At 30.7% G+C, this 22,718-nt stretch overlaps 1 protein-coding gene and 2 long non-coding RNA genes across 3 annotated transcripts in view; 2 read left to right on the top strand and 1 right to left on the bottom strand.

The window, feature by feature from the left end:
• Nucleotides 1–1,437: 1,437 nt before the first annotated feature.
• LOC146996942 (uncharacterized) lies at nt 1,438–21,039 on the bottom strand. The gene is made up of 3 exons (XR_015041814.1): nt 20,804–21,039; nt 4,568–4,657; nt 1,438–1,582 (listed from the first exon to the last, which is right to left on the bottom strand). It is a non-coding gene; the product is annotated as an uncharacterized LOC146996942 (long non-coding RNA).
• On the top strand, nt 7,219–12,892 carry LOC118200682 (uncharacterized). Its single transcript, XR_015041813.1, has 2 exons — nt 7,219–8,331; nt 11,488–12,892. It is a non-coding gene; the product is annotated as an uncharacterized LOC118200682 (long non-coding RNA).
• Blos4 (biogenesis of lysosome-related organelles complex 1 subunit 4) overlaps nt 19,346–22,718 on the top strand; it is a 56,261-nt gene continuing 52,888 nt past the window's right edge. Inside the window, exons 1-2 of the mRNA XM_085819366.1 lie at nt 19,346–19,403; nt 19,959–20,021. Coding sequence (XP_085675492.1) covers nt 19,989–20,021 — 33 coding nt within the window. The 5' untranslated portion in view covers nt 19,346–19,403; nt 19,959–19,988. The remainder of the gene's footprint in view (nt 19,404–19,958; nt 20,022–22,718) is intronic.

Below are 22,718 nucleotides of genomic sequence, written 5' to 3'. Positions count from 1 at the left end.
TTAGCAGTCACTCAAAGAGGCTAAAAGTTTATGAATGCATAGATTATCAATACAGATGGGGCAGTGGAAATAGCAAAACATTTTATAAGATACTGACACCAGAAAGTTATATATCTTCTATATATTTGAAAAATGAAGAAATATATCATGTAATTATGTAGAAATATTAAAATGTTTTCAATTAGATATATCATGAATTAAATGCATTTTAAATCAATCAGATTAAAAATTAAAAAAAACATTGTTAAGAACTGTGTGTAATGCTTTTAAATAGCTTGGCTTGTTAGTCAATAATAGATTTTAAAGGTAAATATGTTAAATTTTGCCAAATGGCAAGACTTGAATGAAAAGCGAAACAAGTTTACGACTGACGATATGAAGTCACATTTCAAAACTAATAGCCCTTTTAGATTAAAAAAAAAAGTTCTGAATATAATTTGCAATGGTTCATTGGTATTATTTTACACAAAATTCAGTAAAATGAAATTTACCCATTGAAATCAGCACCAAATTAAACTTTGTAAATTCTAGCGCATGTTAAAGCTTGTCCCATCCAGAATTTTATTACTAACCATTCATTTCAGAGCAAAATAAAACAGTAATTGCCATTTATATGACAATCAATATCAAAAATTTAAATCTGCATTTTATGCAACATAGAAAAACTTCAAAAGATCTACTGTTTACCATGCAATTAAGGCATTTTATTCTGCAATAAACTCTACCAATTATTAATTCCATTAAGTATATTCAGTTTACTCTTTCTGCTCAATATATGCTATGTAAAATTTTTCATAAATTTATTAATTCATTTTATTTTGAGGTGAGCTTTTATTCAACTCTCAATGTCAACAAGAATGTTTAGTTCATTTTTTATTCGGTCTCAAAAGAGAAATCAAAATACGTGGATTTATGTACGTGTATTTATGAATCAAAATACATGAGAAATCACAGTGAGAAAAGCACTGCTACCTTAAACTGTGATTATATATAACAAATGCAGTGAATTATAGTTAAAAAATAGTGAAAATATTTATATTTCTGAACTATTTCATATCTAACATTTTCAGTTTCGCATATGTGGCAATTTAAGAACTTTTTTTACGTATACCAATTTTTTGAAATATCTGCAAATTTTTGTATCTTCAAGGAAAGCTTATTCTTTCACCTTTAGTATATAAGTAATGGTAATTTATTAGATAAAATTACTTAATGGGGAATACAGAAAAATATCTAACCACTTACCTTTGTGACTTCATCTGCAGAGAGACTAAAAACGTAGTTCAGCTAAATCTGCTATAATAAATGTTTATAATAATGCTAAATTATACAATATCTATTAATATGACAAATTTTTGTAAAGCTATTTATTTGGATGAAAAATAAACACATTCAGAAATTTATGGCACTATATTATGATTAACAGAGGAAAAACACTTTTCAAAATTCAAAATAGTTTTTATTAATCAAATTTATCACATTTTATTTGAATTCATGAAAAACAATCTTATATCCATGTATTCTTATGTAGTATATAAGAACTCTTGATAAATTGGATCTCTGTCATTGCTTTTCACAGCACCTAAAATAAAAAAACACTCACAATTACTATATGTGAATATAATTCATAATTAAATTTAAACAAATGACTATTAGAATGCAAATTAAAGGAAGCATTTAAAATATTTTAACATTTAGTACCTATAAACAGAGTAGCAATTATTTGATTTTTCGATTATAGTAAAATAAACATGGGGGATGCCTTTTAAAATTTTTTATGTCAGAAAATAAACTCAAACCACCAGCTGAACATATGAGCAGTTTTATCAATCAGCCACTGGTAGGTAACCTGGATACTGAATCAACATATAAAGTTGCCAAGATAAAGAGAGAAACAAAATTATGATAATCACATCTTACCTATTCATAAAACTATTTTAAATTTAATGTGTAGGCAAGTCCAAAAATAGTGAGAATGAATTTATTTTGCAACACAAAGTAAAGTCTTGCAGGAGCAAAAAAAACTTGTCTCATGAGATTGGCAAGTAAAACATAATTAAATGCATCTGGTAATATTTATCTGACAACACATAAGTAATTGTTAGCTACGTGCAGAAAATAAAATCTGATCAGGGGCGTAGCTAGAGGGGGGCAAGGGGGGGCATCTGTCCCCAGGCACAGAATCCAAGGGGTGCCAAACTGATGTTAGAACATTTTAGAATTAAATGTTTTCCATCCTTGGCAAGCAGTAGGGGGCACAAAATCTTCAGTTGTCCCTGAGCGCTGAAAACCCTAGCTATGACTCTGAATCTGATCATGTTAATGCAATTTTAAACTTTTGAACTTAACCGCAGAAATTTACCAAAGAAGTACTTGTAACAGTAGTAAATAAAGATGTGGCTAATCTTTACTGTATGGTACACCTTGGTTTCTGTCTGAAAAAAAATCGCAAAGTGGTATTGGTTGTTTGTGAAATGTGGAAGCCCATTGCGTCAAATAAGTTTTTCGGTAACCCTAATGTTGATAATGTTGGCGAAAGTAGCCTCTGTGAAAAAAAAAAAAAAAAAACTTTTTTTTTTGTCAATAAAAAGAAGTTATTTCTGCAAATATTGCCAATGTGTTGTGATAAATTTAGTTTTGGGCTACTTTTTTTAATAGTAAACATTTTTTACGCTCCCCGGTTTTTGGTTCTTACCATTCTTTTCAATTGCTGTGTTTGGTTGCACGGAAGTGGTATGGTCTTGTATTTTGAACATGCTATTTATTATTTTGGTGTGGGTACCATCGTTTGAGTATGTCTGAGGTGACTAAGAGATGAAAAATTTGCATAACATAAGCCTAAACATATGCATGTGAAAAAAAGGTATGTTAAAAAAATGACGTTTCATTTATTTTTTCGTCTCTGTGTTTTAATTTTTGTTAGAAGATTTGTTGTTTAATGTTTTTATGTTAGGAAATATGCATTTTTGGTAACTTATTCCTCTCTGTTTGTGTATTTTTGATTGTCTGTGTGTTAAGACAGTGGCAAATTTTTTCTGGTAACTATGATATTTTTAACTTTCTGATTTTCTTAAAGTGAAAATAGATCAATGTGTACGTGGACAAAGTTAAGGCAGTGCACAATGCCCAGTTTGTGCAGTTCTCTGTTTTAATAGGTCAATGTGTACATGGACACAGAGTTTGTGTATGTCTTTGACTTCTTATTTTGGTTTTGTGTAGCGGCCACCTTGAAATTGGTGCCGATCCTTTCAGGTGACGATCTTGATATAAAAAAAAGAAATGATTCGCCAAGGGTTACAGTAGAGTAAATTTTTACCAAAGATGTTCTACCATAATGACCATTTCAGTGGTTTAAACACTAGTGGGGCAGTATGCAGAGATGAAGATTTAAGTTTTGTTTACACAGCATGGTGGTTTAGGCACTCCAGCCATTACAGTGAACAAAATTATAATAAACACAGCCACAATAATTGTCTATAAATATTGATGTATAACACTGCATTAACTAATATATTTCTTATGCTAGTATATACAGAATCCTAAATCGAAGGGAAAATCAGAAGACTGTGAATGCATTTTCCTTTAACTGAAACATGGATTTGACCATACAAATCTCAGTCTTACGGGACATGCCACACTATGCAGATAGACAGTAAAAAGTGCTTGTGTTGTTTTTATTTGTTAGAGGTATGAAATAAATATACTTCTAGATTTTAATTTTTTCTTTTCTTATTTTACATTTGGATTACCTATCAAAAAGTACGGAATTTTGATATTATTACAATATCGGAGTTAAAATAACCATTATTGGACATGTTAAAGCAATGAAAATTTTAAATTAGGTTAAAAAGTAACCCTTAATGTGGCATATTTTTGAATTAAACTCTATTGACATTAAAAACAACAAAACGTCCCTCTTTATTAAGGACTTTAATTAACTAATTTTAAATACGGAGCTATGAATGAATTTTTTCCCTTGCATGTTATAATAACTGAAACAAAATTACTCTGATACAGTCAAAATTCCTAAATGCAAGTACATAAAATTTACTTTAGCAATTTAAAGAGATGAGACACACTGAACACATGAATAAATTTCTATCAAAGAATAATTTATTAAATTTGGCCCGTTCCATAGTAAACTTTAACCATTAGATTACATTATTACACCGTGTTATCAGTTTGAAAAGCAAGTCATATGCCAGATCTTGGATGTAAAAGAAATGCACAAAATAATATACAGGTTATTGAAAAATGATGTATACCAATGTTTATAGATATGATTAAATGTAACAGAAAAATTACTGTCACAACCACATTTTTAAATGAAATGTATTATTTTAACATTTTACAATATTTAAGGTATGGCATTAAATGCAACATTATGTGCCTGGACATAGGTTAGTAAATTTAAAAAAAAAATAAATAATCAAAGAATGAATGTCACGAAAAATTTCAAAAACAAGCAGAATTTAATTTAGAAGACCTTTAGACACTTATGATAAATAAATTTGAGAATTCTTCACCCAAAATTAAATTATAATTAACTAAAACCAGTTTGACTGACCTTCTACAAAATCCTTCAGCTGCAATTTTTTCTAGCTTGAAAACCAAATTCTTCTCCACATGGTAATAACATCTTAACCAGTTGAAATTCCTGCAGAAAGTTTGATAACACAGTAATAGAATTAATAGAATAGAAAAATTAACACAAAAGTATAGAACATCATTTAAACTTAACATTATTACAAATTTTGGTGCTTTCTGACTATCTGCAAAGCTGTGAAAATTGGCAAAATGGTTAGTTTATGGTTCATATCTACTGCTCTGTTCACAAGTAGTAATTCAAATAAGCACTTTATAAGAAACAAGAAATTTTAGGATGCACACACACAAAAATATATATATATTGGGTCAATATTCACATATTTTTCATCCAATGGAATACTATTCAGAAATAAAGATTAAATATAAAGCATGTAAATAGATGTGTGTGGTATGCATATTCATAGTTTGCTATTATCGTGTGCATACTCTTGCTATTTTAGCATAAGTTGAAGCTGTGAGGGCAGATGATAAGAAAATATCAGAATTTTTCATGTATAAGAAAAGATTGCCCTGACAATAGTATCTCAATTGTTTAGCACTGACATTTACATAGCGCATTAGAAATATATAGTAATATATGTATAATAAAAAGATAATTGCATATTATTAATTTATTTTTTTAAATGCCAAACTTTAACAATTCTTTCACATACAATTAAACAGAATTCTTTCACATGAACATCTAAAATCCATTCTTAACTAAAGAATAAATAATAAAACCATGTAAATTTCTTATCAAGCCCATCATTTCCGAAATGTCTACTTCTGAAAGTTCCCAGCATTTCTCAATATATTATTAAATTACTAAACTAAGCATCAATGATCGTCATGTTCGCTAATGTGGCAATATCTTTTACACTTCTTTGTTACCACAAGTAACAAGTAGGCTTCAATAAATCTTTAACTGTTACATGCTACTTTTGTCTAAAATTTGTACAAATAATAAAATTAAATGAGCTCTTTATAATATGCTCAAAGAAATAATTTTGTATGAAAATTTGTATGTTATATATTGGCTTGATTAATGATTCAGGAAATAATTCGGGTTTTCAAAGTGCTTCCAATGATTCAAATTTCAGCTTGTGTCAAAATAAAATCTATAACACAAAGATAAGCAAATTTTCTTATGAACAATGCATTTTAACATTATTCAATCACTGGCAATCACACAGTACTGATTGCTTCAATAAACATTACTGTAACTGTGTTATTTAAAAGACTGTAATGTTTTAATTATTTCCTTAATTAAAACATTAGTCTCTTCCTCCTTCTAACACCAAAAGAAAACCCAGATAAGAAATATAAAAATATCAGTAAAAATAAATTATATTATTGAATGACACTTTACATTAATTACACTTATGCATATATTATTTTATTATAAATTATTTCAAAATCAAAGAAGAGAAGGGGAAGAAACTTTAATATTGACATTTCTAAAATGATATAAACATTAATCATTTAGTACAGTTTGTTATTTCAGGCAAAAAGAATTCACTTTTCTGGATAGCATTTATGTTTCCATCTCACTTTCAATGAAACATCAAGAGAATTGCATATAATTTAAACACCAGTTTATTTTATTTATCAGACAGATTATGTCAACTCGAAAAAACCTATCAGTAAAATTCGGTAGTATTAATTCTGAATGTTAGGCAACTTGCAAGATTCAACAAAAATTATCAATACTTTTATTATAATGACAATACTACAGTAACATGAACATAAAATAAGCCAGCATATAATAATGGTGCATTGGTTTCTAAAACAATGGGCTCGATAAAAAAATACATGTATTATGGTAGCTATTCATATTCTTCAGCTTTCCTAATATTCTCATCTTCACTTTACATAACTAAAGTATCTAAAATACAATAAAAATGCAAACAATATTTATGAGAAAATGTTAAAAGCAATCATAAGCATTTGATTGAATGACCATATTTTGTCTTCCTGCAAGTCGAATTTTAGGGGATGTTTCCATAACCGGCACTTGGCGAAATTGCGGATTTGTTTACATCGGAAGTGAGCGTACGTGCGCCAGAATATGGTAACCCTGATAATTGTTGCAACCCACACAGGGAATTTTCCTGAAGGAGGAAAAGGGAAATTTTCTGTTTACTTTTCGAACATTACGGTAAGAGAAAATAAAGTTTGAAAGTCGCAAATCATTATTAGTTCATATTTTCGCAAAACGTTTATGGGGTTTGGGGAGTTAAAAAATGCAGCAAATTATTATTATTAACATAACAAAATGTTCCTTTTTTAGGTATTATATATGTTATAAATATTGCTATTGCCATGAAGACAAACTGGGCAAAGTTAAAATGATACCAACAACAACAGCATTTAATTTATTATAGCTTTTTTCTTACTTTTACTAGAATTCTAATGATAAAATGATTAGTGCATTTAAATACATATTAAATGAAAATATTAAAATAGATATGGAGATGCATTAAATATGATTTGGACTAATTTAATTATGTATTCTTACATATATAGCTATGCACATTTAATTTTTCTCAATAAAAATAATTAAGCTATCCTTATTATTTTTATATGTCTATACATTTTTTCACTCTGCACATAGCTACTTAGAAAGAAAGATATATGGGTAGGATATAAGAAGATAAAAATTATTAATCTTCCCTTCAAAGTCAAATGGATATAGCTGTAGTATATGATTTCAAAAAAAGTAAATCATTAGAATATTAAGCTGAAAATATAAGTCTGAAAGAAAGAGATTTTTCTTAAATTCAAACTGTGCACAAAACATTTCAGATGCATTCAAACTCTGAACTGGAACATGTTAATTTACTGTTGTGGAACTAATATGAAAACAATATTGTTGACAGTATAGTAGTGTACCACCAAAGAATTTATGCTGGGAGAAGAAGCAAAGCTTCGATGACACCACAAAGCCAAATGATAACTGGCTTAATTTTTACTCTTTTTATGCATAAAATGTCATAGTTGTTAGTATCTCATTAAAATGTATTTTCTAATAATATAATGATTTGCAAATGATGGAAATTTACTTGTCATTAAAACATTTTGTTCTAAACATGCTTCAGCTTATCAAAGAAGTTAAAGCTATTCCAACCTATCCCCCATATTAAAGTTTTTTTGATTAAATCAGGTTCATGTCTAATGCATCAAAAATATAAATAAACTTTCTTTAGTATTTGTCAAACATCAGTTCTCATGGCCTTAAATTGGATGCAAGATTTATTTCACAAAGTTATGTTTTCACTTATGGGGCAAAACTTTTGAATCTGTTACATTAGTCTTATTTTAAAGAATATATTGTATGTCATATGGCCATGAAGGCAACCTGGTTAAAGTAGAAATGAAATCAAACTTTCTAATTAATGTGATTTGAAGCCATTGTGTTATACTTCAAGGAATGTGTTATATGGTAAATATGTGTGCTCATGTTTTTCCTGGAAAGGGCATAACATTTTTTTACAGAAATAAGTTACCAACCTAAATCTATTGTCATGGCAATTAAATTTTTCTGAAAGAGCAGGATTATTTATAAGCCAAGTGCTAAACCTTTGTATTGTTACCCTGATCATGAAATTTTAAATGGTGATTTAATTTCTTTTTTCAGGTTGAACTGCCCTTCAATGAAAGCTTTTGCTCGATGTGTGGCCTGTAATAGCAATAAATGGGACTTTTGTGAACTGAAATCTGTTAGGCTTTCCAAAATCCAGAAAGGTAAAGTTTAACTTTTTATTTAAGCCTAATGTTCTTAAAATATATTAGAATATCCATAGTTGACATTTGATTATTGTTTAATAAAGACACCATAACAAAATAAGCTGATTGAATCACCAAATTTGTAACTTGTAACTTTTAAATATATCCAGACTGTCTGCTTTAATAAGGAAGTAACATACAGTGCATATATAATAGTGTTTTGATTTTCATTTATCATTTTATTCTGTTTTAAGTATGAGTTCAGCAATGCTCCAACATAAGGTATTCCAATTTATATGAGCTTTAAGTCGTACAGCTCCTTATTTTATTTTGCATATTTATACTTGTTGTTTTGAAATTGTCAATAATTCATAAAATGCTGATGAACAAAACATTACTATGCCTATATATAAGAATTAGCTTTAATGAAATAAGAAGCATCAAAGTATATGCTAATTGCCATAAAACGCCTCCTATGAAGGGACAGATAATTTACATCCATGCCTTGTTCGTTATTCGAACCCGGGTCCCTCAGTATTGTACTCAGGCTTCCCTAATCACTATACCATCCGGGCAGCTACGACTTTATTTTAATATGCTATTTTGTATTGATATGTAATATGAAAAATACATTTTTATTATGTATTTTTTAAAACAAGTGCTTTTTAGTCATTGGTTCTATTTAACTAGAATTCACATGTATTGTTTTATATGCAAAATAAATACGACCTAGACTGATTGGAATCTGACTTCAGAGCTTTCGCTCGTCGCATCTGTCACATAGCTTCAGAGCTATAACTGTGTTATATTTAATTTTTAGTACTTAAATATTAATTTGTTAAAGTTAAAAAGTAATAAAGCTGAAGAATGTCAATGTGATATATTTCTTAACAATAATGTGCAGTAGTCCCTCTTTAAAAATGGTTTTGATTATCTGCAGACAATAAAAATTGAGAAAGTTATGAAAATTAGATTATTTTGTTGAATTCAAATTGGCCAAATGATAAAGGTATACAGTCAAAAGTCGTTAATTCGGACACCCATAATCCGGAATGATCTATAATCCGGACCTCAAAGCTACAAACTTTCTGCGCATGCGTTGCGTTCATGCATGCGCACAGGCGTTTAAGAGTGCGCGTAAGACCTTTACGGCTGCGAATATGTTTGTGCACATGCGCGTTTAATGCGTAACGGAGGTATAAGCTAAGCTAAAATTATCTGATTCAGTTAATGTTGCACATTGCGTTGCTCCTTAATCTTTGAATTGGATCCTGCTTATTATTTTTTGCAGACTTTTAGAACAATTTCATAAAAGTACGCTTGAACTTTCGATTATGTCAAATAGAATTTCCGATATATATTTACTAATATGTAATTTATATCTACAAAGCGAAAGTATGTTCTGAAATTCGAAATCTGTTTATCAATTTCACGCCGCGGATTGGAAGTTGATCTGTCAGCACTATCCTTATCTTCAGGGCAGATGTTTTTATTTTATTTGGCTTATAATTCCTTACTAAGTATAGTATTTCATGTCTATGTACTCCGTCTTTGATATGATTTAAATCAAGTTCCTCGTCATTATAATTCGCTTTCGATAATGAAGAAAGTGACCCAGAGGTTATTGAAAACGAAAACATTTCCATTGACAAATTAGTCGGTATTCTCAACACAGCAATTATAGGACTTGAACAGCGGAACTTTGTAACTAAACGAGAAATTATGTCTGTTTAATAGAATTAAAGAGAAAGTGTTATCACATGAAACGAAGCAACTTACATTGAAATAAATGTTTAATAAAGTAAACAAATAAATATTAAGCTTTTTCTTTTTGTAAATTTTGATACCCTTTAGATCATAATTGTTCTTTATTTCATAAATTATGGTTTCATATTTTTAATTTTGTAATTTCTGCATGCCATCTTACCAGATTTAAACTGATGATCTATAATCCGGAATCGCCGAAGTCCCGACGAGTCCGGATTAACGACTTTTGACTGTACTTGCATATAAATCACTTCTGCATATGATTGAAGCTTTACAATATGTGCTTGTTAACTTCAGTTGTCTATAGTATTATTATTATGACAGTTTAACACTTGATATTTGCAGCACATTACCTCAGATTAGAACTATAGGATAAAATGTAGTTGAAAACTTTGGGAGGTTATAAATGAAATAAACACAGAAGAAATTAACTCAAGCCATTACTATTGTGAATGAATAACAGAGCAGTTAGAAAATTTATTATAATTCAGAATTAATGTTTAGTACTGGCAAAGAGAAAGTGAATAATGTATTAAGTTAGATAGTTTTCACAATAGAAATATTAACTTAAATAAAAAGAACAAAAGTATAAATTTTCCCTCATTAATTATTAATATTTTTATTATGTTTCATTATTAAACATGTTTATTACTTGTGTATCCTGCCAAATAGACTGGCTGCATGGAAGTTTTCATAATTTTCTCTATGTGTGACATGAATTTATGCATCCAAAATGCTAACCTTTGTATGCAACACTCACTCATTTCTAATGCTTTAAAGTCCCAATACTCGTTTAATTTAGCATTTGCAGTATCAGCGTTGTTACACTATGAGTATTACTAATATTTTAATTCAGTGCTGCTTTCTAATTACTTTCACATTTATTTTATTCAATAAATAAATTAACTAAAATATAAGGTACTTTTCCGTTTTGCCGGCGCAAACGATAAAGTCGCCAATAAGGGTACAACTGATGCCAAACGAAATATCTTCGCTGGTAACCTTTTAGGCTTCATTTTCAAAACATGTCGCATCCTTTTCTTATCAAATTGATTGTTTCGTTCAATACTGGCATACAATTACACAGAATTTTACAAGATAGTTAAATTTTATGCCCTAAGACCATTCGCGGTAATTAAATCAATTAGGATGCAATCACACCGCTCAACCGAGGGCGAAAATATAGAAAAGGCAAAATTAAGGGTTAAATTCATCAATTTTCCTTAAAGTGTGAAAATAATTCATTCTAAAATTTTTTTTAATATTTTTTATGTGTATTCTGTATGTTGTAGCCAATAAAGTCTGCTTGGCGAGATTTGCGCCGGCGAAACGGAAAAGTACCAAACATAAAATTTATTGTGAATCGATTTTGTAATTATTTATGTTTATAATTTTTATCCCTTCCAGCTGATTAGGTGTGCAGAAGCAGCAGACTTGTAAATGTGAAGGAGCTATTTGCTTAGTTATGCAGTAGAATTCACCACCCTGCGGCAAGCTTCATTAAAGCTGTGAACAGCCAAGCTAACCATCTTCAGGGCAAGTGGCTGCATCAAGCAAACCCAGTGACATTCCAAAGAGGAATGTCAGTCAAAATAAAAACTTAATACCTAAATCTCGGAAAATCAGACAATTAAGCCACAAATCTTGTGACCAATTTTTCAGTTGCTGTGCTTAGTGCGATAAAGTTATATGGCAATAAACTGAAAAGCTATGGCAGGTATTCTATTGTATCCTTTAATGAAATCAATTTAAAGCAAGCTTATCATATGATAAGCAAAATGATTGTATCATTGGATGGTAATGATTGCATTGCTGGGTATGCAGGCTATGGTTCTACAATGAGCCAAATGTAATATCTCAGTATGCTGTGACTATTAAAATTATAAATTATGTATTATTACTTCATATTGGTCATTATGTTCCAAAATAAATGCTCTTTTTATATAGAACTATATAAATGTAGAAAATCTGAGAAGTTAATTTTATATGGAAAGCCTTCGTGCAAAATTAATAGCATCTTGTTAATTTCATATATGTTTTGTGAAAGTAATTGCTGCTGAATCTAGAATTAATGCATTATCTGAGATTTGAGACAAAATTTGTCAAATTAGAAGATAGTGAAATAGATAAATAGGAAATGAAACATGAAATTTATATATTTAATATTGAAATAAATATCTCAGTAAAGTGGCTGTATGTAAAGTATAATGATGCAATTTTTATAATTTTTTACTAAAATGCTAAAATTATGTGCTATGAAAATTTTATTTTCATTAATATTTATAATTTTTTCCTCGCAAATTTTTATCCAAGGTGTATATGTTTTAGCTATTTTAGATTTTTCTGTTTTAATGTTAAAAATATCTTCTTTATCAGCATTACATTAAAATCCATCTCATAATCATTTGAAAATGAAGGAAATTTCATTCTTTTCAATAGTTTAAGAATATTTTCATAAAACATAATTATAGAAAAAAATGAACTGATACATTTTTAGTTATATATATGTAAAGAAAATTTTTTAGAAGGATCCTTTTTTCCATACCAGAAACATTTCATGAGCTGTAATATGTAATATTAGTTGGCCTAATATGTAAAAGGAATGTTTAATCAAATTATTTTTATTATGCTTTTATAAATATCACTATAATTTTAAGAGTTATTGAATTTAAAAGTGAAAGAAAAAGCTACAGTTATTTCAAGACTCTTTAATAAAACAATTCTTTATTCTTGTATTCTCGTATGAAAATTTTCTGTATATTTAACATAAAATTGTATGCATGTAAATAAATTTTTTAATTTATTATTATCATTCTGTTAGCTTCAATTTTTATTCTCAATAAATTTGATACATATATTTAATATTCAGCTAAGTTTTATTAACCATGACTGATAAGCTTCATCCTGTCAAAAAATTTAAAATTCCCTTTTTTTCTTGTAATTTTTTCATACACCTCTCATTTTCTGTTTAATTGTAAATATTGCATACTTATAATTTTATAAAGCATAACTTCCCTTCCCTGAAAAAGCACACAGATTCATTCTTAATTTAAAATTCAATTACAAGTCCAATGTGAAAATGAATTAGCCAATGGAACAAAATAACACATATGTCTTTAATAGAGGACAACATATCAATAATTCCCTTAGTTTCATTTATCCCATTAACTTCTTTACCTATTAAAAAAATTCTGATCCCCCCTCATGGGGGAATCAGAATTTCAGTGTAAAGTCATAAATACCACTAATGCACACATTTACATATATACATTTGCTTCCCCTTAATGTAGTATAAGTAATGTTACTCTTCATTGATAATGTTTATTTTTATTTTAACTTTGCCTGTATTATTCACTTTTAAAATAAGCACAAATTTCTATTCTGTTTTTTTGGTAGATTCACACATCTGCAATTTCCAGCTTCATTTATTAAAATATATTATGCATTTTACTCATTATTTACATTATTTATACATTATTACTGGTATTAATCTTATTATCTTTTATGGATTGTAAACTGACTCTGGATGAAGGAAATTTCCATTATTAAATATTTTCTATTAGCTTAAATAAAACATAAATACACACACGCAGAATGTTTGAAATAGGTTTTATGCTTAGTATATTGACTGATCTAAGGATGGAAAAGTTGTAGAAATAGAACATGTAATTTTGTAAAATCATTACATTTGTCAAAGTAAGAAATAGGGCAAATATGCAAAATTCTATCTGCAGTGCCAGACTTAATTATCGATGCTCAGGATGGAAATCTCACTTGGTCACCCTATATCGGAATGATCACCATACAAAATGTCAACACAAATATAAAATTAACATTTATTTAATTAAAATTAAATATTTGAATTGATTTGAAAAGCAAGTCTTAAGATTAAGGGGAAAAATTACATTTAGAAAACAAATTTATATTTAAAAATGCTTATTAATCAGCTATTTTTGATGATTTAAAAAATATTGTTAACTTTTCTAAAAATAAAAAAGCTATAACTGTTTTTAGTGAATTTTGACTTACGAAAGTTTGTTTATAGTTTTGTCAAAAATTCATTAACATATTTAGCTACCGTATGTTCAATGCAAAAAGACTGACAAGCCATTAAATCTTGGCACCTTGTTGATCGAAGATAGCTTTTAATCCACTTCAACTTCAAAAAGCTTCTCTAGCATGGAGCAACTGAAACATACACTGTCCCAAAGATATCTTTAGTGCCAATTATGAGTTAGGGATTGATTCTCCCAATACAGACCACATTTTAGCTTCATTTTTTTTTAAATATATACTTAAAAACTTAAGGTTCTTCGGAGGCCTCTCCTCTTAATCAGTGGCCTGGCTGTTCTGCTCCCCCTGGTACTCTTCTGCCTAGCCAGAATATGAAAAAGGTGCAATACCCTAGCCAAATTTTCCATTGCGGTAATAAAGGAGAAAATTCCTTGCATTCTCCCCCACTTCTAGTGCGACAAGGAGGGTAAGGATCAGTTGCTAAATCCTGACAGTGACATATTATAGGCTACCACATTTTACTTCAATCGCCAATAGGCAGGGAAATATACGTTGCCCTCGCCGAGTTTCGAACTCCTAACCTCGTGATTTCTAGGCGGGCGGGCTTCCGATTATACCATTAAAGACCGCTTTAAAGAGGAAAAAATACCTATAACTCTTCCTATTAATAATGATTAGTTTTTCTCAGACTTCGTTTGGCTTATTAAATTACGGCAAAGCACTCGAGGGCTATCTGCATTAAGGGAGGGATGCCTTCGTGGAGGACTTTTTAAGGGAAACTGGCTCGTATACACGTCACACATGGGGAAAACCACGAAAACACCCATGCAGCCAGCCCGTTTGCGGGATTCGAACCTCGGACCGAACTACCAGTGTTCAGCAACGTTACCGCTCGGCCGCTGGTGGGCCCCTTGTTTTCCAGTTAATTAATTTAATGTGGCTTCATGTTTTATAGTTTTACTAGCTTTTACCCACGGCTTCGCTCGCGTTAATGTCCTTAAATAAGTTTCAACTTCGCGTGAATTTTAAAAATACACTCTGCGTAAAATTTCAGTAAATACTGCCCTTCTTCTATACCTATAGACCGCGGATATTTTGTATTTACGTGGAGTGTATCGCCATGAAATCTAGTAAAACTGCTACGTATATTTTCTTAATGACTGAAAAATTTTTGTGAAAGATGACCCGAAACCCGTAAATCCTGAAGGATTTCAAATAATAAAATTAAACAAGGAAAAATTTATAAATGTTACGCTTTCACGCCTTAATTACTTAACGGATCATCATGAAATTTTCAAGAAATATTTTTGATATATTAGCAGTGGCGTAGCTAGGGTGAGGCTATCTGTCTCTGGGCCCAGCATCCAAGGGGCGCCTTATTGATGCTACGAAATTTTTGAATGAAATGTTTTCCATTTTTGGCACATAGAATGGGGCGCAAATGCTTCAGTTGTCCCCAGGCGCTGGAAACTCTAGCTATGCCCCTGTATATTAGAAAAGGTTATAAATAAAATGTTATTGTCTATAAAATGTTTGCGTAGCTTACCACGCAAACATTTTATAGACAAGCCAAGCACCTGTGCGCGCAGACAAACTTTTATATTGTTTAACATTTAATGTTTATACAACGGCAATCATTTTAACTATAAAACTTATTGTATAGTTTAAGTTTCAACTGATAAGTTACATTATATAGCCTATAACCTTTTCTCATTTTTCTTGAAAATTTCATGGTGATCGGTTAAGTAATTAAAAAGTGAAAGGGTAATAAACAAACGCACAAACAAACTCGCATTCGCATTTATAATATTAGTTAGGATTATATAATATTAAAAACAATTTTTTTTCGTTATGACATAATTACGAATAACCTTGCTTTGTTAAGTTCCCCCACTTTAAAGATAACCTCTCATATGCATCGCAAAATACAATTCATCTTTCTGTTATATATACAGGCTGACTCATCTTTAATAAAAATCAAACGAAATAAATCATATTTATATGGAGCAACAAGGCCAGAAATGGAAAAACAGATAAATCTGTATTTAGTACCAGTGCTCCTGGTAGGCACTTGGAGAGCTTTCTGATTCCAACCACAGAGTATATACCGTTTTACGAATTCAGAGTTTGCAGACATTCACTTCGTGTATCAAACAGCTGACGGCAATGGAGGAGCCACTGTAAGAATGTATGGGAAAAGGTGCCCAACCACATGTGTATCATAATATTAATGTTTGCACATTTGCATCAGAACCTGTTTCAATGAACATGGTCTCTTCAGGGTAAGAATATAGAATGTCAAATGGCAAAGATCAATCGAAACACCTGGTATATAGGAGGATGGGTCGCATGTTATGGAAGCTGTGTATATGCTTATACCAAAATTAAAATGCACAAACATATATGCAATTGTGGCTCCAACAGGAGTATCTAGAATCAATGGATATTATGCAGCTCACCTTGCCTTTCTTTAATTTTATCTGCAATGTGCCCAGTTATTGCGATGACAATCTGCGATGTATGGTATTTTTTTTGCGGTGGTTCTTAGAGACACCTTCATAATAGCACCCAGATATAATGGTGAATACACCTTTATAAAGATCGATCGCTGTTCGAAAAAATAGAATTCTTTGTAAGGGTGCCTTGGCATAAAGGCATGTGAACCTTACAAAAAATCAGTCTGTAATTTTGAAAAATGCAACCTCTGTAAGGATACGGACAATTTAAGGCAGGTCTCTTTATGCGAATGGGGTTTTCATTTGCATTGCAGATTAATTAATTAATGATGCAGTGGATGGAATTAATTTTCGGCACTTTTGTGAAAAACAAGGTATTTCTACGGAAACGCTTGTCACACATTTCTCAAAGGGTACATTTATACAAAGTCCAGTGAAGTGAATTTGCATAAAGGTGCCGAAGATTTATTTGATCCTTCGCTTAATTAATTAGTCAGAAGAGGCGTAGCTAGGGTTTTCGGCGCCCGGGGACAACCGAAGATTTTGCGCCCCTTTCTCTGTGTCAAGAACGGAAAACATTTCATTCTAAAATTTCGTAACATCAATTTCGCGCCCCCTGAATTCTGCGCCCGGGGATAGATGTCCTCCCTTGCCCCACCCTAGCTACTCCACTGCTAGTCAGTAATGAAAACAAAAATTGAACTTACATAAGTATGCACTTTTATGAAGAGTGCTTTTCTGAAGTTAGAAAATGATACTCATCAGGGACGCTCGTCTTCAAGGCAGGCGCATTTCTAACAATTTCTTTAGGTAACAAGGATTATCAAACAACAACGATTTGCACAGGTGTGCAAGTATCTTTATGATGCAGGGCCGTTCCAAGTGAAGGTGGAGAGCGTAAAAGTAAGCGGGCTTTGAAAATCAGGGGCGGCCGGACTTCCGCGATACCTAAATATTTCAAATTCATTGTAAATACTTGTCATATTATGTCAGTACTTGTTATACAATGTGTCATATGTAAGTACTTAGTGAGTATGAAATATAAATTTTATTAATCATTGAGCATTTTGTTTTAAATTTGGGGGCGGCAATCTCGAATGTACTCGGGCATCTAATGGCCTAGGAACGGCCCAGTTATGATGTACTCCTTATCAAACCATCTTGATTCAAGGCAAACTAGATATCTAGTTGGCTTGCTTGATTCTTTTAACAGAGCCCTTGTGATCTAGAATTTAGAAGCTGTATTTATAGATGATAAAGTCCAGTAAAGTGAATTTGCATAAAGGTGCCGAAGATTTATTTGATCCTTTGCTTAATTAATTAGTCAGTAATGAAAACAAAAATTGAACTTACATAAGGATGCACTTATGTAAGTTCACTTTTCCTCCTTTCTTATAAAGAGGTCTTCTAGATCTCAGCGCAGACTGTGGATTCAAATGAACTCACTGCTACTCAGTCCCATGTTGCGTGACACCGCTTCGCCATTTTTAATATGTAAGTGGATGACTGTTTACTGAGCCTATACCTACTACTACCCAAGATGGGAGAGTAAGATTTTTGTAGGCGAGATTTCACATGATTTCTGAAGATAATCCCATGACTCTGAGCCACTGTTTATGATTCCAACCCGAGTGGCTCCAGCCCATTACGTCATTCATGCATGTGAGTATTAAGTGAAATTTTGTAAAGCAATGGGTTGGGGCATGATGAACCTCTGTCGAAGCTCCCATATTCACATGAATTATTTAGCACGAATTCCTTTCTGAGGAAGACACAAAGCTAGATTTAGACTTGATAAGGCTCTAGGCTGTTTGAAATATAGGGCCCTTTATAAATCTGTTATACTATATTTTAATTTTAGGGGGGCGAAGAAAGTGGGGGCCCTAAGCTATATATAATAGTAGCTTATATGTGTAGCTTATACGTAAATCCTGCACTGGAAAGACACTTGAGACCAATGGGCATTAAATGGCTGTTGTTTCTGATCTAGGGCTTGCTGGAATAACTGCAAAAGTAGCTACTATTAAGCTACGAAATTGAAGGTGCCTTTGTAAATATTTGGCAATCCATGTGGAGTTAATGACGGGGATGCATTACAGAAATTAGCTGAAATTTCAAACATCGTTTTTAAAACCCTATTATGCGGCTACAAGTTTTGTTAGCTGGTCTTCTTACGTTTATTCAATCGGGCCAAAGCTCTATTTATACTGTTATTAATGTTTGATAAGCCAGTAATAATATTTGATTCACTGTGATAATACAGATAAGTAAACTGGAATCATTCTAGCTAATAAATGAAGCTTTTAAAAAAGTTACATTTTCATTAAAAAAAAGTTTTTTTAATCTTGAATTTAAATTTTCTTTCCGAAAATGTAATTTAGAATTGTAAATAGGCAGACAGAAGAGCATCATGGATGATTAATAACTGCTCGGCGCTAAATTCTCAAATGTACATAAATAAGTATATTTAGTATAATTGTTTGCAGCGAAATAACCTATACCATTCTGTTTGAAATAATTTACTGTATTTTATTTTAATCAAATTAGAAAGCAGTATTATTAATTATACATTCTGAACTGTAAAAACAAGACCTTAAATATAATCAAATGTAGATTGTGAATAAACATAAGAGTAGGAATATAAGAAAAATTATACTATATAACAATTTTATATTTGTTTATTGGCAATAAATAGCAGTTCTAATTTCAATAATTCTATTTACAAGACCTTGCAGAACTTCTTAATAAATTTTGCCAAAATTATTAACTTAACGATCCGAGTTCATCGTTCACTGCAACCGTAACTTTGGGCGCCAAATCGATCGCGCGCGGAAAGGATGTCTCGTGTACAAAGTAAGTGCTAATTTGTTATTAATGCAATTTAATATTATTATTTATATATATTATGATATAAATTAAATTAAATTTCATATATTGTCAGAGGATGCTAACGAGAATAAAGTAAATTCGTAGTTTAAAACGATTACTTAACTTATCCCTTACGATACTGAGAATTTTTTTTTGCTTTTACTGTATGTTTTAAGCGTTTTTAAGTATTTCTAGATTTATAAAAATAGTTTATGTATTTATAAAAGAGTAGGTTTCTTGATTGATTTTATGATAGATATTTCTTTTAGTTTTAAAGCATGAAACTATTTTGTAAAGCTGATTTCTGCAAATCGTATATTTGAAAACATTAAGTAGTTGTATTTAATGTAATTTAAGCAATTTCGTTTATTATTTCTTAAACTTTTGCCCAGCAAAAAAATATTATATATATATATATTTTATAATTTGCATTTCTGCTAAGCAGTTGTATTTAATGTAATTTAAACAATTTCATTTAATATTTCTTAAACTTGTGCTCAGCAAAAAAATATTATATTTTGTTTTTCTTATTATTTGCAGGTATCCTGATAGATATCTGAAGGAACAGCGATGAGTAGCCTTCAGGATGGCACCATAAATTCGGTAAGTTCGTTTTTTCTTGTTCTTTCCAGGTTTGGTAGGTCAGAGTTGTTTTCCCTGTCCGAGGGAAATCGGACAGGGAAAACAATTTTGGCCGCCATCTTGGATTTCAAAAACGCGCCTTAAGATGGCGGCCAAAAATAGCCAAGGGCCGGTTACGGAAAATTTCCCGAATCTTAAAATGATATGCAGTTTGAAAAGTGCTTAATCCTTTTATAAAATATTCAAAAAAGATTTTAAAAAGGTACCGTTCTGTTATCAGGACCGGGTTCAGAAATGTATTTATGTATGCTTGTATATTTGTGTGTCTACATGTACACATCTATGCACATACTTACGAACACAGGTTCATACATTTCCGATTCTGGTCCCAATAACAGAACAGTACCCCCCAAAAAACTTGAATTACAAACTAGATTCAGATAATGTTTCAACCATACATATTTTGGACAAAACAATGCAAACTCTTATTTTTATACAATTGTTCAAACTATTTAACATAAATTTATTGCTGCAATAAAATAATAAGCAATCTGATCACACATATTATTTTGAAACTGAATGCATAAACTAGACTAAAAAAAATTCAATCATAAACATTTGGACAGCAGGGCAAATTAGATATTTGAAAAGACAGCCAGCCATTGAGATACACGTAATTCACGACAGAATGGTAACAATTGAATTCATAAAGCTGTGAAACATTTAACTGTCAAAATAACATAAATAACATAAATTCGAAAAGCAAAAAAAAGTAAACATACAAGTATTGCAACTGAACTTACCTTTCATGCAACAAAAAATATCCATACAAGTTAACCTCATGGCGCAGCCATTTTGGATTTCGTTTCAAATCAGTAGAGCTGGAGCAAACCGCATGTATTCGTTACTGAGTAACGGGTACATCGGTTGACTCGAAGTACCGATTCGGTACTCACAAATTCATTTCGTTACTCGCATCTGTTCGTTACTCGCATCTGTCGTACGATGCGGTTTGTTCGAGTACGAATGATGCGGTTTCTATGCGAATACGAATGATACGGTTGCATCACAATGCGCTCATATTTTTCATAGATAATTTTGAATTTTTTTGGGCATCGGGCAAACTCTTGTTTACATTATGTGTTTTAGTTGAAATACTATTTAGTTGTTGATATTTAAGAAAATGAGCATTTTGATAGCGTGAAGCGTTATTTTGTATTTGCTTTTTACTATTGCTATTTATGTTTGTAATTTGAAAATTTAGATAATTCATCTTTTTTTTTTTTTTCCCCCTTGAGCGTGCCATAGTCAGATTTTATTGATTTGAAATATTTATATACTGCACTTAGGTATTGTTTATATAAGAATATGTAGCTTAATATAGGTTCTTTACTTCCTTGTATCAAATAAAATGGTAGTAATTATTGTAATCGAGAAAACGTTTGGGTATCATATTTTAACGGAAATATCCATTTTTGACGATTACGGAATCCATGTGAATTATTTTTTGGGCTGACGCCTGTACGTACGAACACAATGAAAGACTCTCTCTCTCTCTCTCTCTCTCTCTTTTTTTTTTTTTTTCAAAAAAACTTATTGTTAAATGTAATCCCATTTATTCTAAGCTGATACTTATGACTAATGATTCTGACTTTAAGTTGATACTTGAAAGGGATTTTTTTCGTGATGTGTAAGTACGTATATATGCATTTTGCATAACTCAAAAACGGTTAGTTATAGAACGTTGAAATTTTGTATATGGGTCCGTGATAACATCTAGATGTGCACCTCCCTTTTTATTGCAATCGGTAATACTACCAAACGTAAATATGTATATATATATCAAATAAATTATAATTAAATGTAAATTACACACACACACATACTTTGCTTGATATATATATATATATATATATATATATATAATAAAAGCCAAGTAAGGCGAAAATAAAAGCTTTGGCTTTTATTTTATTTAATTATTACTAAATAAGTTACTTGACTTTTATTTTCGCAATCATTGGTTGTAGTCAGGACTTAATTTTTAAAATTAGAAGTGCTGGAGCTCTATGGAAGGCAATCAGGAAAGATGAATAAATAAATAAATAAATAAAAATAAATAAAATAAGTATTACAATAATAAAATAATTAGCAACTAGAATATTAAATTATTATTATAATTCAATAAAAATTTAAAGACAAATGAAAATTTAATTAATGAATAACTAAGTAATGAAATAAAATACCAAACATCGTCTTGTTTGGGGGCTGTGGCTAAAATTGCAATTTAAGAACTAAGCCGAGCATAAGCTAAATTTAGGCTTTTGATGAGCAAATAATATACTGTTTACCAGAGTATAGATAGAAATTTGGTTATGTGACCCATTCTTCTAAAACGACGTTTCGTAGCTGCCTTCCATCACCAATTCCTTTTTTTTTTTTTTTTTTTTTTTTTTCGGTTTCGGTTTATTCGGTTACAGCAAAGCACACTACGGCTATTGCCTACGGGGAGGGAAGCCTTCGTGTAGGATTTTTTAAAGGGAACTGACTCATATGCAAGTTACACACGGGAATAACAATGAAAACGCCCGTGCAGCTAGCCGTTAGCCGGGAATTGAACCCCGGACCGAACTATTAGTGCTCAGCGAGTTTACCGCTCGAGCTCTGGTGGGCTCTTTTTTTCTTTTCATTCGCTGTTTAAAAAACGGGTGTTCACGATAA

The sequence above is a fragment of the Stegodyphus dumicola genome, chromosome 6, assembly GCF_044657685.1.
Source record: "Stegodyphus dumicola isolate Sdum_Otavi_A_Nest chromosome 6, ASM4465768v1".
In the NCBI taxonomy this organism is placed as follows: domain Eukaryota; kingdom Metazoa; phylum Arthropoda; class Arachnida; order Araneae; family Eresidae; genus Stegodyphus; species Stegodyphus dumicola.
This window is presented reverse-complemented; position numbering and strand designations above follow the sequence as displayed.